The following is an 18,325-nucleotide window of genomic DNA, read 5'->3' as shown; positions in this document are numbered from 1 at the left end:
CCAGAACACAGTGCTTTAAATAAATGCATCTGTTTAATGGATCCACCCCTGTGGATCTGTTCCTATTATTTCTTTGTCTTGATCAACTTATCTGGTCTCCTCAGATATCTGATTACTTTTGACTGAGTGCTGGACTTACATATGAAAAAAATAAAGTTAAGGTGAAGACTAGGATGATTTTATTTTCCTTCAGACTTAAGCCTGAACTTTAGTCCCTATAAAGAGTAATTTATATCAAATCCATCCTTTCCTTTAAAGTATGGCCCCTTAGGGTTCCAATGCAAAGCCTTCAGGTTTATCAAGGCATTTCATTGTCCAGTATCACCTCTCAAGGCTTCCTCTTTAACATTAAGGCTGGCCTTGTAATTCATTGTTTGTCTGTTTCTTAATCTTGATGATACCTTTAAACAGATGTTTTTAAATTCTGTTAACCTTGAAAAAATTCTTTCATAAGAAAATTGATCTAAATTGCCTAACCTTTCATCACTGGACATGGAACAATAATCAGTGGTTTTCAACTATAATGACACACTATTACATTATAAATCAATTGTGGGAAATGTTGCTAATAATTTCTTAAGAATAACAGCTGAAGTGGGGTGCCTGGGTGGCTCAGTGGGTTAAGCCGCTGCCTTCGGCTCAGGTCATGATCTCAGGGTCCTGGGATCGAGTCCCACATCGGGCTCTCTGCTCAGCAGGGAGCCTGCTTCCTCTTCTCTCTCTGCCTGCCTCTCTGCCTACTTGTGATCTCTGTCTGTCAAATAAATAAATAAAATCTTAAAAAAAAAAAAAAAATAACAGCTGAAGTGGGGTGCCTGGATGGCTCAGTGGGTTAAGCCTCTGCCTTCAGCTCAGGTCACGATCTCAGGGTCCTGGGATTCAGCTCTTGCATTTGGCTCTCTGCTCAGCAGGGAGCCTGCTTCCTCCACCCCCTCTCTGCCTACTTGTGATCTCTGTCAAATAAATAAATAAAATCTTTTAAAAATGGCTAAAGTACATAAAATGACTGCATTTAAAATAAAATCAGAGTATGAATAATGATAGTAGTAGCTATCATTTCTTGAGAACCTTATATATATTAGCACTGAACTGAAAAGTATACATATGTTATTTCATTTAGTTCTCAAAACAAGCTTTTGCAATAGGTACTATTATTATCATTCACATTTTCAGTTGAATTAACTATGGTTTAAAAGTTAAGAAACTTGCCAAATATCACAGTTAGTAATATCTGATCAGGCATTGAAACCCAGCTGTTTGATTCTGAATATCCTTTATCAACTTCCATTATAGGAATGAAAGATTTTAGTCCCATAACAAAATCACCTTCAATCACTTGCATATTCCTTAATTTAAAAAAAAAAGAATGGAATTACAGCATTATATCTGAAACTGGGCATGCCAAGGAAGTATGCTCTACCTGTAAATATTTATGTTACAGTGGAAGTAAAGGCTAGTAACTGTTGAACTAATTAATGAATATGGAAAACTATTAGGAAAACTTATTTTCCATTCACAAGCATTAACTGGTATTATATAGTTGTAAATACAGATAAATAATAGAATATGTCTTTAAGTAGAACTTTTCGAGGGTTTCATATATATCTAGAATAGAACTTACAAATACAGTACACTACATTGATTGTATTTGCAATGCCACCTAGTGGTAGCCAAATACAGACATATTTAGGAACAAAGTTCTACAAAAGTGGTTCTTAACCCATTATGGGTTACAGTCTTTGGTGAATCTAATAGCATAGGTCCTTTTTGCCAGAAAGATGAATATTTGCAAAAACACTTAACAACATGTATAGTTCCAGGGCATTAACAGACCTCCTGAAGTCCATCTGTCCACTATTGCAATTAATGGAACAAACCAACTAACCCCTAAAGGCCCAATTAACTCCCCTTGACCTGTGAGAAAAAAAAAATCATTCACTTTCCTTTTCTTTACTCTTTGGTTAGTAATCAGAAATCCTGCATAAACAGTATCTAACTTTTCCTTTGTGGCTAGATATGTGTTCTCTGAAAACTACTAGATTTCCACTGTTTTCAAATCAAACTTAAAAAAATTTTTAAAAAAGATTTTATTTATTTATTTGACAGAGATCACAGGTAGGCAGAGAGGCAGGCAGAGAGAGAGGAAGGGAAGCAGGCTCCCTGCTGAGCAGAGAGCCTAATGCGGGGCTTGATCCCAGGACCCTGGGATCATGACCTGAGATGAAGGCAGAGGCTTTAACCCATTGAGCCACCCAGGCACCCCAAACTTACAAAATTTGATGGTAGTCCAAACTAGTCATTTTTCTCTATTGATTTTCATAAAATTTAATGTGGATCACACAACTACATTTACTTCTGATGTCTAAAGAAATAATAAGAACCTTCAGGACATCTGAATTAACTTATAATTTCAATTATACCTAAAATATAAATGAAATTATTAATTAACAAACTTAAAAACCAAGACAACTTTTCCATTTTATTTATTTATTTTTTAATTTTAGGTAGGCCCCGCATCCAGTGTGGGGCTCAAACTCACAACCCTGAGATTAATAGTTGGTTTGTTCCATTAATTGTAATAGTGGACAGATGGACTTCGGGAGGTCTGTTAATGCCCTGGAACTATACATGTTGTTAAGTGTTTTTGCAAATATTCATCTTTCTGGCAAAAGGACCTATGCTATGCTCTACCAACTGAGCCAACTAGATGCCCCAAGACAATCTTTCCATTTTATTTATTTATTTATTTTATTATTATTATTTTTTAAGATTTTATTTATTTATTTGACAGAGATCACAAGTAGGCAGAGAGGCAGGCAGAAAGATTGAGGAGAAAGCAGGCTCCCTGCTGAGCAGAGAGCCTAATGCGGGGCTTGATCCCAGGACCCTGGGATCATAACATGAGCCGAAGGCAGAGGCTTTAACCCACTGAGCTACCCACATGCCCCAACAATCTTTCCATTTTAAAGGCAGATATACAGGTAACTAATATTATAGGAAATATAGTAACAGTTTGAGATCACCATTTAGTTGTAAAATGAGTCATAATTAGCTAAATAAAACATTTAAAAGAGGTAACTTCCATACTGAGAAGAACCTAATTGGGAAATTTTGCCTATTTAAAATATAGAAAAGATTTCCCTATTCTGTTTTTAAGCCATGATTTCTAGTAAAGAGTACTATGATGAAGAATGATTTAAATCTTTTCTACTTGCTATGTTTCATTTCTTTTTCACCTATTTTACTACAAATTATTATCAAAAGGATAGTTAAATTTCTGACCAGACTACTAACAAGTGACCACTTGCTTCCTTGACTGAGGAGTTATATATGTATATAGAAAATGTGACAGTTTCATTAGCACAAAAACAGAAAACACGAGAATGTTAATATCACATCCCTATGTGAGAATAAAGGCTCATAAATGAAAGAAGGTGTAATTAGGACTTTCTTTCTTTCTTTCTTTTTTTTTTTTATATATTTATTTGACAGAGACCACAAGTAGTCAGAGAAGCAGGCAGAGAGAGAGGAAGGGAAGCAGGCTCCCTGTTGAGCAGAGAGCCCAATGCGGGGCTCGATCCCAGGACACTGGGATCATGACCTGAGCCAAAGGCAGAGGCCTTAACCCACTGAGCCACCCAGGTGCCCCGTAATTAGGATTTTCAAAACACAATCACGTTTCACAGATAAAAGGCAAGAGGAGTGTAGAAGGATGAACTCTTGATTACCTAGCACCAAGAAAGTGTTAAGTTTTAAAAATAAAAAATTTAGAATAGCTTCTTAAGGAGAAGGCTCCATAGCTCAGGGGTCAGAGCACTGGTCTTACAGAATAGCTTCTTAAATAACACAGGTAAAATTTTTAGACCTTTACTTGATTCCGCTTTTGCTTCTGGTTTCCTTGCTATTTTGATCTATTTATAAGCGGACAGTCTATACTTATTGAATAATTTTTTTCCTCTACATCTGATATCCTATTGGTTATTGACTACCTTCCTCTTGGCAGGACAACATAAAATAATTCATATAAAGTGCTAAGCACACAGCCTGGCACATAGTAAACATTTAGTAATTGTTAGTCTATCATTCAGGATAAGCTATAACAACAAACAACCAAAAATCTCAGGAGCTTAAGATAAAAATGTTGATTTCTCCCTTCCTATACATACCCATCACAGAATGGTAAAGGGAATCTGTTCATTACAGAGTCTCAGGCTCCATCTTCAACAATGGATAGGTGAAAGAGTGTGACAAACCTTGCAGTTTCTGCCACAAACCAACAGCTATCACTTATGCCCAAATTTCATTGGTCAAAACAAATCTGTGGCTGGAGTTAAATATGATGCCGGGAATGCAAAATCTCCCCAAAGGTATTTATACCATAAAAATAAATATTAAATAAGGATTAAAAAAGAATAGAATTGACTTTAGTTAGTATTACTATGACAAGTACAATGATAATGTTTGCTACTGTATTAACAGTAGTAGTAACAGTGGTGTTAACTTCTTGCAACCTGACTTCCATCCCAACCAGGCAATTGAAAAATAAAGAACAGTGATTATCTTATATTTTCCTTTTGCTCAACTTCCCTGAAAATTATTTTTTTTGTAGTTGCTCATTTTTCTTCATATGCCCTATTACACTTCAGGAATCCTGAAAAGGACTCTTCAGGAAAGAAAGAAATGAAAAGGTCTAAAAACTAAAATAATCTGATCAAATGGAAATGTCACATACTGAGTTTACTTCTTTTTAACAAAGACTTTACATACTGAATTTGTTTGCTATATTGTTCTTTAATCCATTTCTGATCACTACTGTCTAAAAAGTGTTTGTTTATTTATTCGTTTGTTTCTTTGTTTATTAAAGAGAGAGAGAGACAGAGCATGTGAGCACAAGAAAGTGCATAAGCAGACAGAGAAGCAGGGAGACAGAGAAGCAAGCTTCCCAAAGAGCAGGAGCCTGATGTGGGGCTCAATCCCAGGACTCTGGAATCATAACCTGGGCCGAAGGCAGACGTTTAACCCTCTGAGCCACCCAGGCGCCCCTAAAAAACTTCCCAAAGAGCAGGGAGCCTGATGTGGGGCTCAATCCCAGGACTCTGGAATCATAACCTGAGCCAAAGGCAGACGTTTAACCCTCTGAGCCACCCAGGCGCCCCTAAAAAGCTTCCCAAAGAGCAGGGAGCCTGATGTGGGGCTTAATCCCAGGACTCTGGAATCATAACCTGAGCCAAAGGCAGACGTTTAACCCCTCTGAGCCACCCAGGTGCCCCTAAAAAGTATTGACAACACTGATGCCTGACAAAACTCTGAGCAAACTAGGAAGAGAAGTGAGCTTTATCAACTCAATAATGTACATTTGCAAAAACCCTACAGCTAACATGATACTTAATGGTGAGAAACTAGAGGCTTTCCTACTAAGATTGGGAACAAGGCTTGATGTTCCCCCACCATTTCTATTCACTACCACACTGGAAGACCTAAGTAATACAGTAAGAAAAGAAAATGAAAAGGTATACAGATTAAGATGAAAGAAATAAAACTTATTTGCAGATGAGATGATTATCAATGTAGAAAATCCTAAAGAATAAACAAAAAAGTTCTGAAACATTGTTATAACAAAGTTGCAGTATACAAAGTTAATATACAAGTCAACTGCTTACTTACATACCAATAATTAACATACACAACCCATGAATTATGCCCCTAGGTAATTACCCAAATGAGTTGAAAACTCATATACACACAAAAACTTAGTGCATGATATGATTCATAATTGCTATAATATGGAAATAACTGTGATATCCTTCAATAAGTGAATGAATAAACAAACTCTGGGGTACATCCAGAAAATGGAATATTATTCAGCATTAAAAAAGAAATGAGGTAGCAAGCCATAAAAAAGAACATAGAGGAATTTCATTCTTTCCTTCTTCTTTTTAAAGATTTTTTTATTTATTTGAGAGAGAGAGGGAGAGTGCAGTGGGGAGGGAGAGAGGAAGAAGCAGGCTTCCCGCTGAGCAGGGAGGAATTTTAAATTCATACTGTTAAGCGAAAGAAGCCAGGCAGAAAAAGACAGATGTATAAATCCAACTATATGACATTTTGAAAAAGCCCAAACTTACAAAGACAATTAAAGGATCAGTGGTTACTAAGGGTTTGTGGGCAGAAGAGAGGTGGAAGGTAGGAATAAACAGGTGGAACACGGGCAATTTTTAGAGCAGTGAAACTATTCCATATAATACTATAATGGAGGATAGATCACATTATGTATTTGTCAAACCCATAGAACTGTAAAATAAAAAATGAATTCCAATGTAAACAATTGGATTTAGTTAATAATATATCAGTACTGGCTCAACTGTAACAAATGTTTTATACAAAAGTAAAATATTATTAATAGTGAAATCATCATCAGGTTGTATATCTAAAACTAATATATATTCATGTCAATCATACCTCATTTAAAAAAACAAAATAGGGGTGCCTGGATGGCTCAGTGGGTTAAAACCTCTGCCTTTGGCTCAGATCATGATCCCAAGGTCAAGCCCCAAGTCAGACTCTCTGCTCAGCAGGGAGCCTGCTTCCCCCAACCTTCCTGCCTGCCTCTCTGCCAATCTGTGATCTCTGTTTGTCAAATAAATAAATAAAATCTTTAATTAAAAAAAAAACACACAAAACAAAACATAGGGGAAGCTGTGTGTGGGTGTAGAACGATACATGGAAACTTTATCCTTTCTGCAGCCCTAAAACTGATCCAAAAATAAAGAATGCAAGCAAAGCAAGCCAGCCAGCCGGAAGTAAAGAAAGGAAGGAAGGGAAGGCGGGAAGGAGGGAAGGGTGGGTGGACGGGGAGGAAGGCAGGAAGGCAGGCAGGTTGAGGGAGGGGAGGGAGGCTGGGTTCACGGGTTGCTCTGTTGGTTAAGCAACTGACTCTTGGTTTTGGCTCAGGTCATGATTCCAGTCAGGGTCCTGAGATCGAGCCCTGGGTATGGAGCCTCCTTAAGATTCTCTCTCTCTCTCTCTCTCTCTCTCTTTCCCTCTCCCTTGCTTGTGGGCATGCTCTCATTCTCGTGCTCTAAAAAGGGGGGGAGGATGGAAGGAAGGAACAATGAACAAAGGGAGGGAGGAAGGGAGGAAGGAAGGGAGGAAGGTAAGTAGGTAGGTGAATTCTCAGTCCTTTGCAAATTCCCCTTCTTTTCTGTCCAATCACTGGCACCAGCAACCCATGTGGATCAGGTGAAGATCTCATCTACATTGCAATATAATTACTCATTTTAGATACTTATAATTTCTCTTTTTAGATACTTATAATACATACTGAATACACAAGTGAACACAAAACTATTCAGTTAATAATATCAACATCTACTCAAGTAAAAAACCAACAGTTATCTCTGGTTCCTTCCCACGTAACCAAATCACAACATCTTTGTACTAATCACATTTCTCTAACATTTGTCCTATTCCATCTCAATGCTACTAACCACTCTTCTGAAATATTAAAAATTTATGCCATCTTTTGGTGTCATTCTGCTTGCCTTTTCTCTCTGCAAGTTCTTTTTTGTAATCTCCCCTCCTCTACATACTTCCTGCTACCTCCACAAAAGCCTCGTCTCTCAGAAGGATTATCATAATTGCCCATCTTCTTTCTCTCCCACTTGCAATCTATCTCCCACACTACAGCCAGTATCATGTATGGGATCTGGTTATTTTACTTGTATTTAATTTTAGCACATTTAAATAATTCTAAGGGTGCCTGGGTGGCTTCAGTTGGTTAATTGTTTGCCTTCAGCTCCAGTCACGATCCCAGGGTTCTGGAATAGAGCCCTGCATGGAAAATCTTTGTTCAGTGGGGAGCCTGCTTCCCCCTCTCCTCCCTGCTTGTGCTCTCTGTCACTATCTCTGTCTCTCTCAAATAAATAAATAAAATCTTTAAAAGTTTTTAAAAAATAAAATCTAAATAAATAAAATAAAATATAATATAATAAAAATAATATAAATATTATGAATTTTATAGATATTATATATAATATTATTGGTTAATATTATATTTATAATTTTATAAATATATAAAAATAAAATAAAATAATACAATAAAAATTTTACTTAATGCTAAAACGTGATCTGATCCACTATGGACCCCAGTTTATTATTAGCAGTGATAATGGCACAAAACCATTACTTATTTATTTAGATTTATTTATCTATTTAAAAGAGAGAGAGTGCATGGGGGAGGGGGCTGAGGGAGAGGGACAGAGAAATTTTAGCAGGCTCCATGCCCAGAGTGGAGCCAGAGATGGGGCTCAATCTCATGACCCTGAGATCATGACCTGAGTTGAAAGCAAGAGTTGGGCACTTAACTGGCTGCATTACCCAGGTGCCTTGCCACAAGACTTTTATATGGCTCTTAAGTACAATGTAATACAATTTCAGATGTTCCTTAACTAATTCTTCATAGTTGCTAAACTAGTGCAACATATACAGTACTGACTTTAATGAGAGTATAATACCTTCCTTCAAATAACTCCTGAAGAATTCCTTCTACACGTGTGAAAAGCCTAACCAAACCCCATTAAATCTGCCCTCTGATCTCCCAGCAGAACTACTTAATTTAGGAAAGCAAAGACTTGACTTTTCACTCAAATGAATTTTATAATAAATGATTATTTGTATCTTTCTAAATTCTTTACTGGATACATGGATCAATGAACACATTTTATAAATGTCATTTTATAAAGGTTTCTCATGGATATGAAAAGAAACAGGAAACATAAAACTTTCTTGTTTCAAATTTCTTTAACTTATTGTGGAATTTCTAAGTTTCATTAGAATCCCTCTTAATATTTGGAAGAATCTGCTACCTAGGTTGCTTTTTAGATAGTTCTAAATTAATCAAATGCTACAAATGAATTCCTTAATCTTCTTTTCCCAAGGAATCTCAGAGAAAAGGTCTAGAAAAGAACAGAAGGTAACCTATAACGGTAATTCTTTTCCCTTCTCCCTCAACCTCTTATAGAGCATTATATTTCTAAAACTGTAATTATTAAAGACACACTATTGTGGATTAGTTCTGAGATTTATGTCCCTATGTGGAATAAAATCAGCAACTAATCATGAATAGAATTCTAAAATTTGAGATTTTAAAGTCTTTTAGACTTGAAGAAGTTATGAATTACACATTAATCCTCAAATTATTCTTCAGGCCATTAATTTAGCAGGCTTCTGAACAATCACTCCTTAACACTTATTTCCCTGCTTCAGAAATGAATTCATTGAAGCATAAAGATTGGAAGTGTTTGCTGTGTTGAACTTTATTTTGGCAATCAGTACCACTGTGACAATTTTCACCTGTCTTTCCCCAATGAAGATCAAGCTATTTCAAGTATGAAGTTGCTTTCAATTCCTCAGGAACAGGAATACAGTGAAATAAGAGAGGCATCCAGGGCACAAAATTTAATGAAACACTCATTCATCAAGTCCATACTTACATGACCCTGGAAGCACCATTTAAATTCAGTGCCCTAGATGTCTTGTTAGTCATCCCTGGTCCTATCCCTGCTATAATTTCCAAGCATGTGGAAAACCTATCTTTTTTTTTTTTTTTTAAGATTATTTATTTATTTATTTGACAGACGGAGACTACAAGTAGGCAGAGAGGCAGGTAAAGAAGAGAGAGGGGGAAACAGGCTCCTTGCTGAGCAGAGAGCCCAAAGTGGGGCTCGATCCCAGGACCCTGGGATCACGACCCGAGCCAAAGGCAGAGACCCCAACCCACTGAGCCACCCAGGCGCCCTGAAAACCTATCTTTTATCTCTCTAATTTCTTAAGTAAAATAGTATTTTTTAGGAGGGGTACATTTTATATTTTGATTTAAAAGGATTTAAGAAAGCTTTTAATTCTACACACATAATATTTCATTAATCATATTCAGTGAGAAGGCCAAAATGACTATCCAGGTGTGTATACATGATATTTGAGGACATGAGGGAAGACATCATTTCTCATTTGCTCATTAACAGAGAAAGTAAACTGTTCAAATTAATTCTAAGTCTTACATGGCTTGTAAGCGGATAATTTCATATATTTAAAGAACTTCAACTATCAAAACGACAATTGCATAAGCAAAAGAACCATTATTCCAAAATCCGGAAAGATAAAAAACATTTCCTGGCTGAATTACTTTAAGTAAATAATCTCATCTGCTCAAGGGTTTTTCCCTCTTCTCTTTTTAAATCCTCAATCAAAAAGGAAAAACAAAACAGAATTCTAAATCAAACTTACTGATCTGAGGATGAGAATGCTTTTAAGATGCAAAGGTAAGTAAATAAAAATCTTAGAATTTTAACTTCTGAAGTAAAAGCACCAATTAAAACATCTCTTTCAATCTTCCTTATAATTCTTACCAGATAAAGGAGGAAGGTGTGCAGCCCTGTTCCAAGCCCAACAGAAGACAAAATTCCTAAGCCTATCCAGTAGGCATACAAAAGAAATTGTTTCTCTATACGTTGCACATACTGAAAAACAAAAAGGATAGAGTGAAAAAAAAAAACCAAAACAGTTTTGTTAAACAAAAATGTGTTATTACCTACAATCAAAATAAAAGAAACCAACTAAAGTAAGTTTCTAGTAGGAAGAAAGCATTAAGGGTAAAAACCCCTTCAAGAGACCTAATTCTTACATAAAAAATTCATCTAATTGTAATAAAGCTTTTGGTTTAGGCCTTTAAAATCCTACTATTGCAAATGCCATTTACAGGAAAAATGCAAATTACTAATAAGATAACTATGAGAATTAAAAGTTTTAAAGATAACTGAAAGTTACAAAGACTTTGTTTAAGAAAGCATTGTAATAAACAGCAGTGAGAGTGGGCAGTTATTTATATATTTGTGAATGGAACATATTCTTGTTTATCCAAGTAAAAAATGGAATAAAATTATTTTTGTCTATTTAAGACCAAGATGTTTTTTAAACAAGAGCAAGCTGAATGAAGTCCACTGAGCTATGGACTTGTTGGGGGAATTCCAGACACTACAGTCTAGATTCCCATACTGGCAAATACATTAATCTAACCAGTTCCTTACAAACTCTAAATGACGCACACAGATTTCTTCAAAATATTTGAAAGAAATGCATTTAAAACTATAAAAACTTCTCTATGATTAGAGGTTAACTGCTTCAAAAAATAAAGTAATACCACTTTTAAAACCATTTCCTATTAGAATACATTGTTTTACTATTTTAACAAAAGTTATTAACACAATGTCCTATTTTCTTTCAGTTATATTGTACTTACGGACTACAGACAAATGAATGTCTCCCTTTTTATACATATAAAACCTAACCTTCAATCGAGGATGACTATATCTGGACAGATCACAGGAGGGTATGATAGAAAATATGAAGACTTTGGTGCTCACTAAAGGATTCATGCTATTCTGACTAAACATCATCAGGAAAGTTACATTTGAATTCTTGAAAGTAAAAATGATCTATGCCAAATATAAAGGCTCAGCAGCCATCAACTGCCACAAGAATATTTTTAATATTTGGTCTTAAAAGTAAGATATCAGTTATGAGATAAATTTAAAAAACAAAACCAAGTCTAAAAATGTGGAGGGTAGAAATTTTATCAAACCCACAATAGTTCCATTTTGAAACTGTTTGGAGGTACAAGAGGTACAAGAACAGAAAAGCTGCTGAACCTCTTACCTGTTGATGTGCTCCTTCAACATAATACGTAGCTATAAGTACAGCAAGCAGCAGTAAAAAAGACACCACAATGCTTTGACGATGCCATAATCTTAAAAACAATTTAAAAACAAAAACAAATGAAATATCTCACAGGACTTATCACTCCCAAAACAAGTTCTTGTTGAAGCACTTATGTAACTTAGCATAGCTATAGAATCAGTTTTTTGGGGGCTTAACTCTTCTGTCCTTAAACACGATGGTCTCTTGGGATACAAAAGGAGGTCAAGAGAAGATAAATGGGTACAGAACAACCAATTTCTTAATCATAAACCCTACTGTAGACTTTCCTTTACCCAAAAAAGTCTGATCTTATTTACATCCCAACCTCTCACCGGTAGAGGCATCATAATGTAATGAGAAAAGCACTGGCCTTCAAGTTAGAGGACCTGGGTCAAAGTCCCTAAGTATTGCACTTTGAGAGATACACTTAACCAATCTGATTCTATTTCTTGTTTTTAAAATTATAATACAGTTGACCACAACACGGGTCAGAATTGCACGGGAGTATATGTGGATTTTTTTTTTTTACAGTATAGTACTATAAATATATTTTCTCTTCTTTATGATTTTCTTAATAACATTTTCTTCTTTGTAGCTTATTATAAGAATACAGTATATAATACATACACAAAGCTTCTGGTCAAAAGTAGGCTATTAGTAGTTATGTTTTTGAGGAGTCAAAAGTTGTATTTTCAACTATGTGGGGGTTGGCACCCCCAATCCCCATGTTGTTCAAGGGCCAACTGTAATCATGTATTTGTTTTACTAGTTTCAGAGTTGCTGTAAGGACCAAATGAACTGAAAAATGTTACAAAATGTTTTATAAACTCTAAGTACAATAAAAACCTAGGATATTATTAAAGATAATAACTTAGAAAGGCAAGCCCAAAATGATAAGGCATGCAAAAGTTCAAGTTGGTCTTTATGATATCTGAAACAGGGCTCATAAGTACTAATCTTAAAGATACAACACATTTCCTTGGCAGAGTCCTTCTTCATTGGCTCAAATTATCAGTAAAAGTGCCACGTATCCTGAACCCTGGCCTACTAAATAATCAGTGTATCTATTGCACACAGGCCCAACTTCTCTCTCATTTCCTATGTTCTCCTTTGCATAAAAGATTCAACATAAGACAGGGGTCAACTGTAATAATCCAGTGAGCAAATAAAACATGTTTCCCTAATCTATTTTTCTTCAAACTATAGAAAGGAAAATAAGTATGCTCCTAAAACATTCTAAATTTAATTCATTTTGAAAGAGCAGTTGGTAGAGAGAGTAGGAGAATGTTAAAGATTTCTAAAATTAGTAAATAAGGTTTACATAAAAAGTAATAGAAGACTCTTTACTTTGAGGTCCATTCCTTCAAGATTACTAGGATTTCCAGAGAAAAATACTGCAAGGTAATGAGTGGCTGTCTCCATAGGACAATATTCTGCCTTTCTTCCCGATCCCTCCTCTTCTTTTCATTCATTGAAGAGGGGTCTGAAAAACAGCGCAGAAATCTAAACAGAATGTTCACTTTTTCCAATCACTTTCAAAATTTATCTACTTTCCATACCACATTTGAAAAACTGCATATTAACCTCAAAAAACAAGCAATGTGTTCACACGATAAGTCCTAGACAGACTAAGTGCTTCTACTCTACTCTGGGAACTATTTTTGCAATCATTTCATTCTCAAGACACAAGTTTCCTTTCTTGTATGCTATTGGGATACTAAGTTAGCCCATCTTCTATGAAGGGCAATTAGTATCATATTACAGAACAAAGTGGTTTAGAGTTCGGAAGGCAAACTACTTGGTTCCAAATCCTGGCTACAAGTCATGTGACCCTGCGCAAGTTAGTTAACCTTTCTATGTCTCAGTTTTCCCCTTTCGAAAATGAAGATGAAAACAGTACTTACTTTTTTAGGGTCACTGCAAAGATTAAATGAGCTAATGTATGTAAAGCTTTCAGAAGAGTCTGACACTTAATAAGTGTGTAAGTGTACAATTAAGGTCATTATCAAAATTACAAACGCATATACCCTATAACCCAGTAATTACGTTTCTAAGAATGATTAGGTATGAAGTGAAATGTCTCTTGGACAAGCTTATTAAATGCAATGTTACTTGTCTAAGCAAAAGATTATGAACAACTTAAATGTTAACAGCAGAAGTCAGAGAAGCGGTTAAAGTATGGTATACTCATACAATGGGATATTAAGCAGCCATAATGAAGAAGTTCTTCATGTGCAATTATAGCACAATCTCTAGGAAATATTAAGCCAAAAAAAAAAAAAAAAGCCCACAGTACAGGAGAGTAAATGTGTCATACTAACATTAATTTGAAATTCCAAGGGGTGGGCAGCAGGGGAAGAATATATAAAAGTACATGCTTTTTGAAAGAAAGGACAGAAAAAAATAACATGCAAAAGCTCCTAATATGAAAGAGACTATATGATATATGCATGCCTATCTCTGAATCCTGAAACTCTTGGTGAAACGATATAAAATTTATCAATGATCAGAGTAACTGAAAGTCAGATAAGTGCTGCAAATTGTCTTCTGCAAGGCAATGTAGTGATCAAGATAAAGAGAAACTACTATTTCACTGAGCCTGTACTTCTTCCAACATAAGAGAATTTTTATGATATATTAGCACCATGCCAAAGTATTATCTGCAATATGTTTCAGATGCCAAACAATTCAGAAGTCAAAAAGAAAACCATTACAATTAGGAGAAGTGAAAAATCTTTCATTGTCCTTTAAACACATTATGGAAAGTTCCTACTTGAACCATCTATGTAAATAAAAGCGATAATTTTCAGGGTTTTCAGGGCTTTTTTTTTTTCTTTTGGTAAATGTATGAATAAGAGTCAAATACACTGAAATTTACCACAAACTCCAAATTTGGTGAAAATATAAATTTGTCACAAATGAAAAATTTAAAATAAACCCACAATGATCACATTCTGACTTTTTTGAGATTTGTGTATTTAGGATTAGTATAAGTAACTTTATAATTTGCTTCTAAAGTTACAAAATGGCATGATAAAACTGAGCACCAAACAATACCAAATAAATACTTAACATGCCATAAGATTAACAAATAATAATCTTGTACCTAGAACACTCCTGATGTGACTCTGACTAGGCTGCTTCTGCTATCACTATCAAAATTCACCATATAGGCACTGGGCCATAATTTCATTTACTATGAGGAGTAAACAAAAGATAATTACAGTAGTCTCCCCTTATCTGTAGGGGACATGTTCCAAGATCCCCAGTGGATGCCTGAAGCCACAGACAGTACTGAACCCTATATATATTTTCTCCTGTATCTATATAGCTGTGATAGTTTAATTTATAAATTAGGTAGCAAGATTTACAGTGGTAATAATAAAATAATTATAAAAATATACTATAAGTTATATGAATGTTAACTCTCTCTCTCAAAGTGTCTTACTGTACTGTCCTTGAGATTACGTGATATGATAAAATGTCTATGTGATGAGATGAAGTGGAGTGAATGATGTAGGCATTGTAACCTGGCTTTGGGTTATTACTGACCTTCTAATAATAGATCATTTTGTTTCTGGACTGCAGTTGGCCACAGGTAACTGAAACCGTGGAAAAAGAAAATGCAGACAAGGGGCAGGGGGACTTCTGTAATCTTATATAAGACATACAAGAATCTTATTTTCTTATTATATTAACAAAAAACAGTAAGTATTAGATATATTTCTATTTTACTTCAATGGAAAGGATATAATTTAAACCTGCAGATCTTCTCCCTCCAAACCACCATAATTTACCTGTGAAGCTTCCATTATATTGTTCCTTGTTCATTGCTACACGTCTCTGGTCACAATTTTTTCCATTCTCTGCCATTTCATAGATCAATAACTCTTGAGGAGCTAATAAAGCAAATAAAATCCAATGATATGTTATATACTTCTACTTTGAATTTATGACTGAATAAAACTGAGAAACAACATGATAGTAATATTCTGTATGTTATCTGAATAATGTGTTTATATTTTGATTTTCTTTTATAACCAAGATTTGAATAATTTGTATAGAAACTCTAATACAAATAGTAAAAATATAAAAGCCATGTAGTTGTACGCCTTTTTCAGTCATTCTAGTGGTCTTCCAGATTAAAATTTAGAGGATTTTGTCCACTGCAGAAGGAGATTAAATACTAGCACCTTCAAATATTGATAAACTATACTATCTGAAGTTTGGGGGCGAGGGGCAGAGGGAGAGAAAGAATCTTTTTTTTTTTTTAAGTTGTTAAATTTATTTGTCAGAGAGAGAGCACGCACAAGCAGGGAAGCAGCAAGCAGAGGGAGAAGCAGGTTCCCTGCTGAGCAAGAAACCCAATGTGGGACTCAATCCCAGGACCCTGGGATCATGACCTGGGCCGAAGGCAGATGCTTGGCCCACTGAGCCACCCAGGTGTCCCAAGAATCTTTTTTCTTTTTAAGATTTTATTTATTTAAGATAGAGAGACAGAGAGAGAGCACCTGCACGTGCACATGCAGGGGAGGGGCAGAGGGAGAGGGAGAGCGAGAACAGACTCCCAGCTGAATGCAGAGCCTGACACAGAGCTTAATCCCAGGACCCAGAGAGCATGACCTGAGCCTAAGTCAGATGCTTAACCGACTGAGCCAGCAGGTGCCCCAAGAGAGAACCTTAAGCAGGCTCCATGCCCAGCACAGAGCCCAATATGAAGCTTGATTTCAAAACCTTGAGATCATGACCTGAGCCGAAATCAAGAGTTAGATGCTTAATTGACTGAGCCACCCAGATGCTCCTCAAGTCTTTCTTTTTTTTTTTTTTTTTAAGATTTTATTTATTTATTTGACAGACAGAGATCACAAGTAGGCAGAGATGCAGGCAGAGAGAGCGGAGGAAGCAGGTGCCCTGCTGAGCAGAGCGCCCGATGCAGGACTCGATCCCAGGACCCTGAGATCATGACTTGAGCCAGAGGCAGAGGCTTTAACCCACTGAGCCACCCAGGCGCCCCCTGAAGTCTTTCTGATTCATAATTTAATATTATACACACTACTCAAATTTTACCCATCTTTCATAGTTTTTTAAAGCATTATTAGAAAAAAATGGATTATACTACCAAACATGTCAAAAATGTTGATACACATTGAAGACAAATTAGGAAAAAATTTGACTGAAAAAAAAAAACTGGCCTAAAAGAATAAAAATTTTAAGTGTTTAAGATATGTTAAATGCACTCTTTATATCATGCTTCATATTACATGTAGAAGTATAAATTTTTACTTTAAATCCCTGTATTACAGGGGTGCCTGGGTGGCTCAGTGGGTTAAGCCTCTGCCTTTGGCTCCGGTCATGATCCCAGGGTCCTAGGATCGAGCCCCACATCAGGCTCTGTGCTTGGCAGGTAGCCTGCTTCCCCCACTCTCTCTGCCTACTTGTGATCTCTGTCAAATAAATAAATTAATCTTTTTTAAAAAGTCCTGTACTACAACATATAAATTGTGCTGACATAATTATTCTACACAAAAACACCAGATTGCCTATAACTGTTATCATTCTTCAGGTGTTAGTAAAGCAAATCTTACTACTCAAGAAGCACAGTAAGTACTTCAGGGCACCTGGCTGACTCTTGATTTTGGCTCAGGTGATGATCTCGGGGTGCTGCGATTGAGCTGATTCTCTCTCTCCCCCTCTGCCCCTACCCCTCATGCTTGCTCACTCTCTCTCTCTCTCTCAAAAAAAAAAAAAAAAAAAAAGCAGGGTGCCTGGGTGGCTCAGTGGGTTAAGCTGCTGCCTTTGGCTCAGGTCATGATCTCGGGGTCCTGGGATCGAGTCCCACGTCGGGTTCTCTGCTCAGCAGGGAGCCTGCTTCCCTCTCTGCCTGCCTCTCTGCTTCCTTGTGATCTCTGCCTATCAAATAAATAAATAAATAAAATCTTAAAAAAAAAAAAAAAAAGGCAGCAGCAGCACAGTATTTTGAGCAAGTCCGCAAAGCAGTCTTTAATATACTCTGAATGTGCCAGGAATCCTGCTAGACCAGGATTACAGTATGATATGGTCATGGGTTTAATCTTCCTACAGTTTGTTAGTTGGAACTATTTTATTCTTTGCCTAAAATTCTAACTATAATTACCACTTGCAAAATATATGCTTTGTAAAGGAAAATAAGTGAAAGACTATATATATAAAAAGACTGAGCATAGAGTATACATTCATCACTTCAACAGAAGGTGTCTTCTTTAGACACAATCCATTTGTGGACACCTTTGTTTTCCTGCCATTATTTCTCAATAAGCAAATAAACACATCAGGAAATAAAGTATAGGTTTCCACTAGCACAGATGGATAGCCTGGAGTAGATGGTTATAAGGTTGAAAGTTTGAAAATCTTGATTCACACCCCAAATTTGTCACTAACTAGTGGTGCGATCTTAAGCAAACCACATTTTTTCCCTAGATCTTTTCTTTTGTTTGCTTGTTGTTGTTATTATTGTTTAGATTTTATTTTTAAGTAATCTCTACACCCAACATGGGGCTCAAAGTCACAAACCCAAGCTCAAGAGTCACATGCTCTA

The 18,325-nt window shown here is 36.0% G+C and overlaps 1 protein-coding gene across 3 annotated transcripts in view; it reads right to left on the bottom strand.

The window, feature by feature from the left end:
- The window catches only part of VMP1 (vacuole membrane protein 1), a 147,562-nt gene that overhangs the window by 109,299 nt on the left and 19,938 nt on the right, over positions 1–18,325 (bottom strand). For all 3 annotated transcript variants that reach the window (XM_059147867.1, XM_059147865.1, XM_059147866.1), the window contains exons 2-5: positions 15,549–15,650; positions 13,099–13,234; positions 11,710–11,800; positions 10,404–10,514 (exon numbers count right to left, since the gene is read on the bottom strand). In XM_059147867.1, coding sequence (XP_059003850.1) covers positions 10,404–10,514; positions 11,710–11,800; positions 13,099–13,234; positions 15,549–15,624 — 414 coding nt within the window. In that variant the 5' untranslated portion in view covers positions 15,625–15,650. The remainder of the gene's footprint in view (positions 1–10,403; positions 10,515–11,709; positions 11,801–13,098; positions 13,235–15,548; positions 15,651–18,325) is intronic.

The sequence above is a fragment of the Mustela lutreola genome, chromosome 15, assembly GCF_030435805.1.
Source record: "Mustela lutreola isolate mMusLut2 chromosome 15, mMusLut2.pri, whole genome shotgun sequence".
Classification (NCBI taxonomy): domain Eukaryota; kingdom Metazoa; phylum Chordata; class Mammalia; order Carnivora; family Mustelidae; genus Mustela; species Mustela lutreola.
The sequence above is the reverse complement of the archived record's forward strand: the minus strand, read 5'-3'. Positions and strand labels throughout refer to the sequence as shown.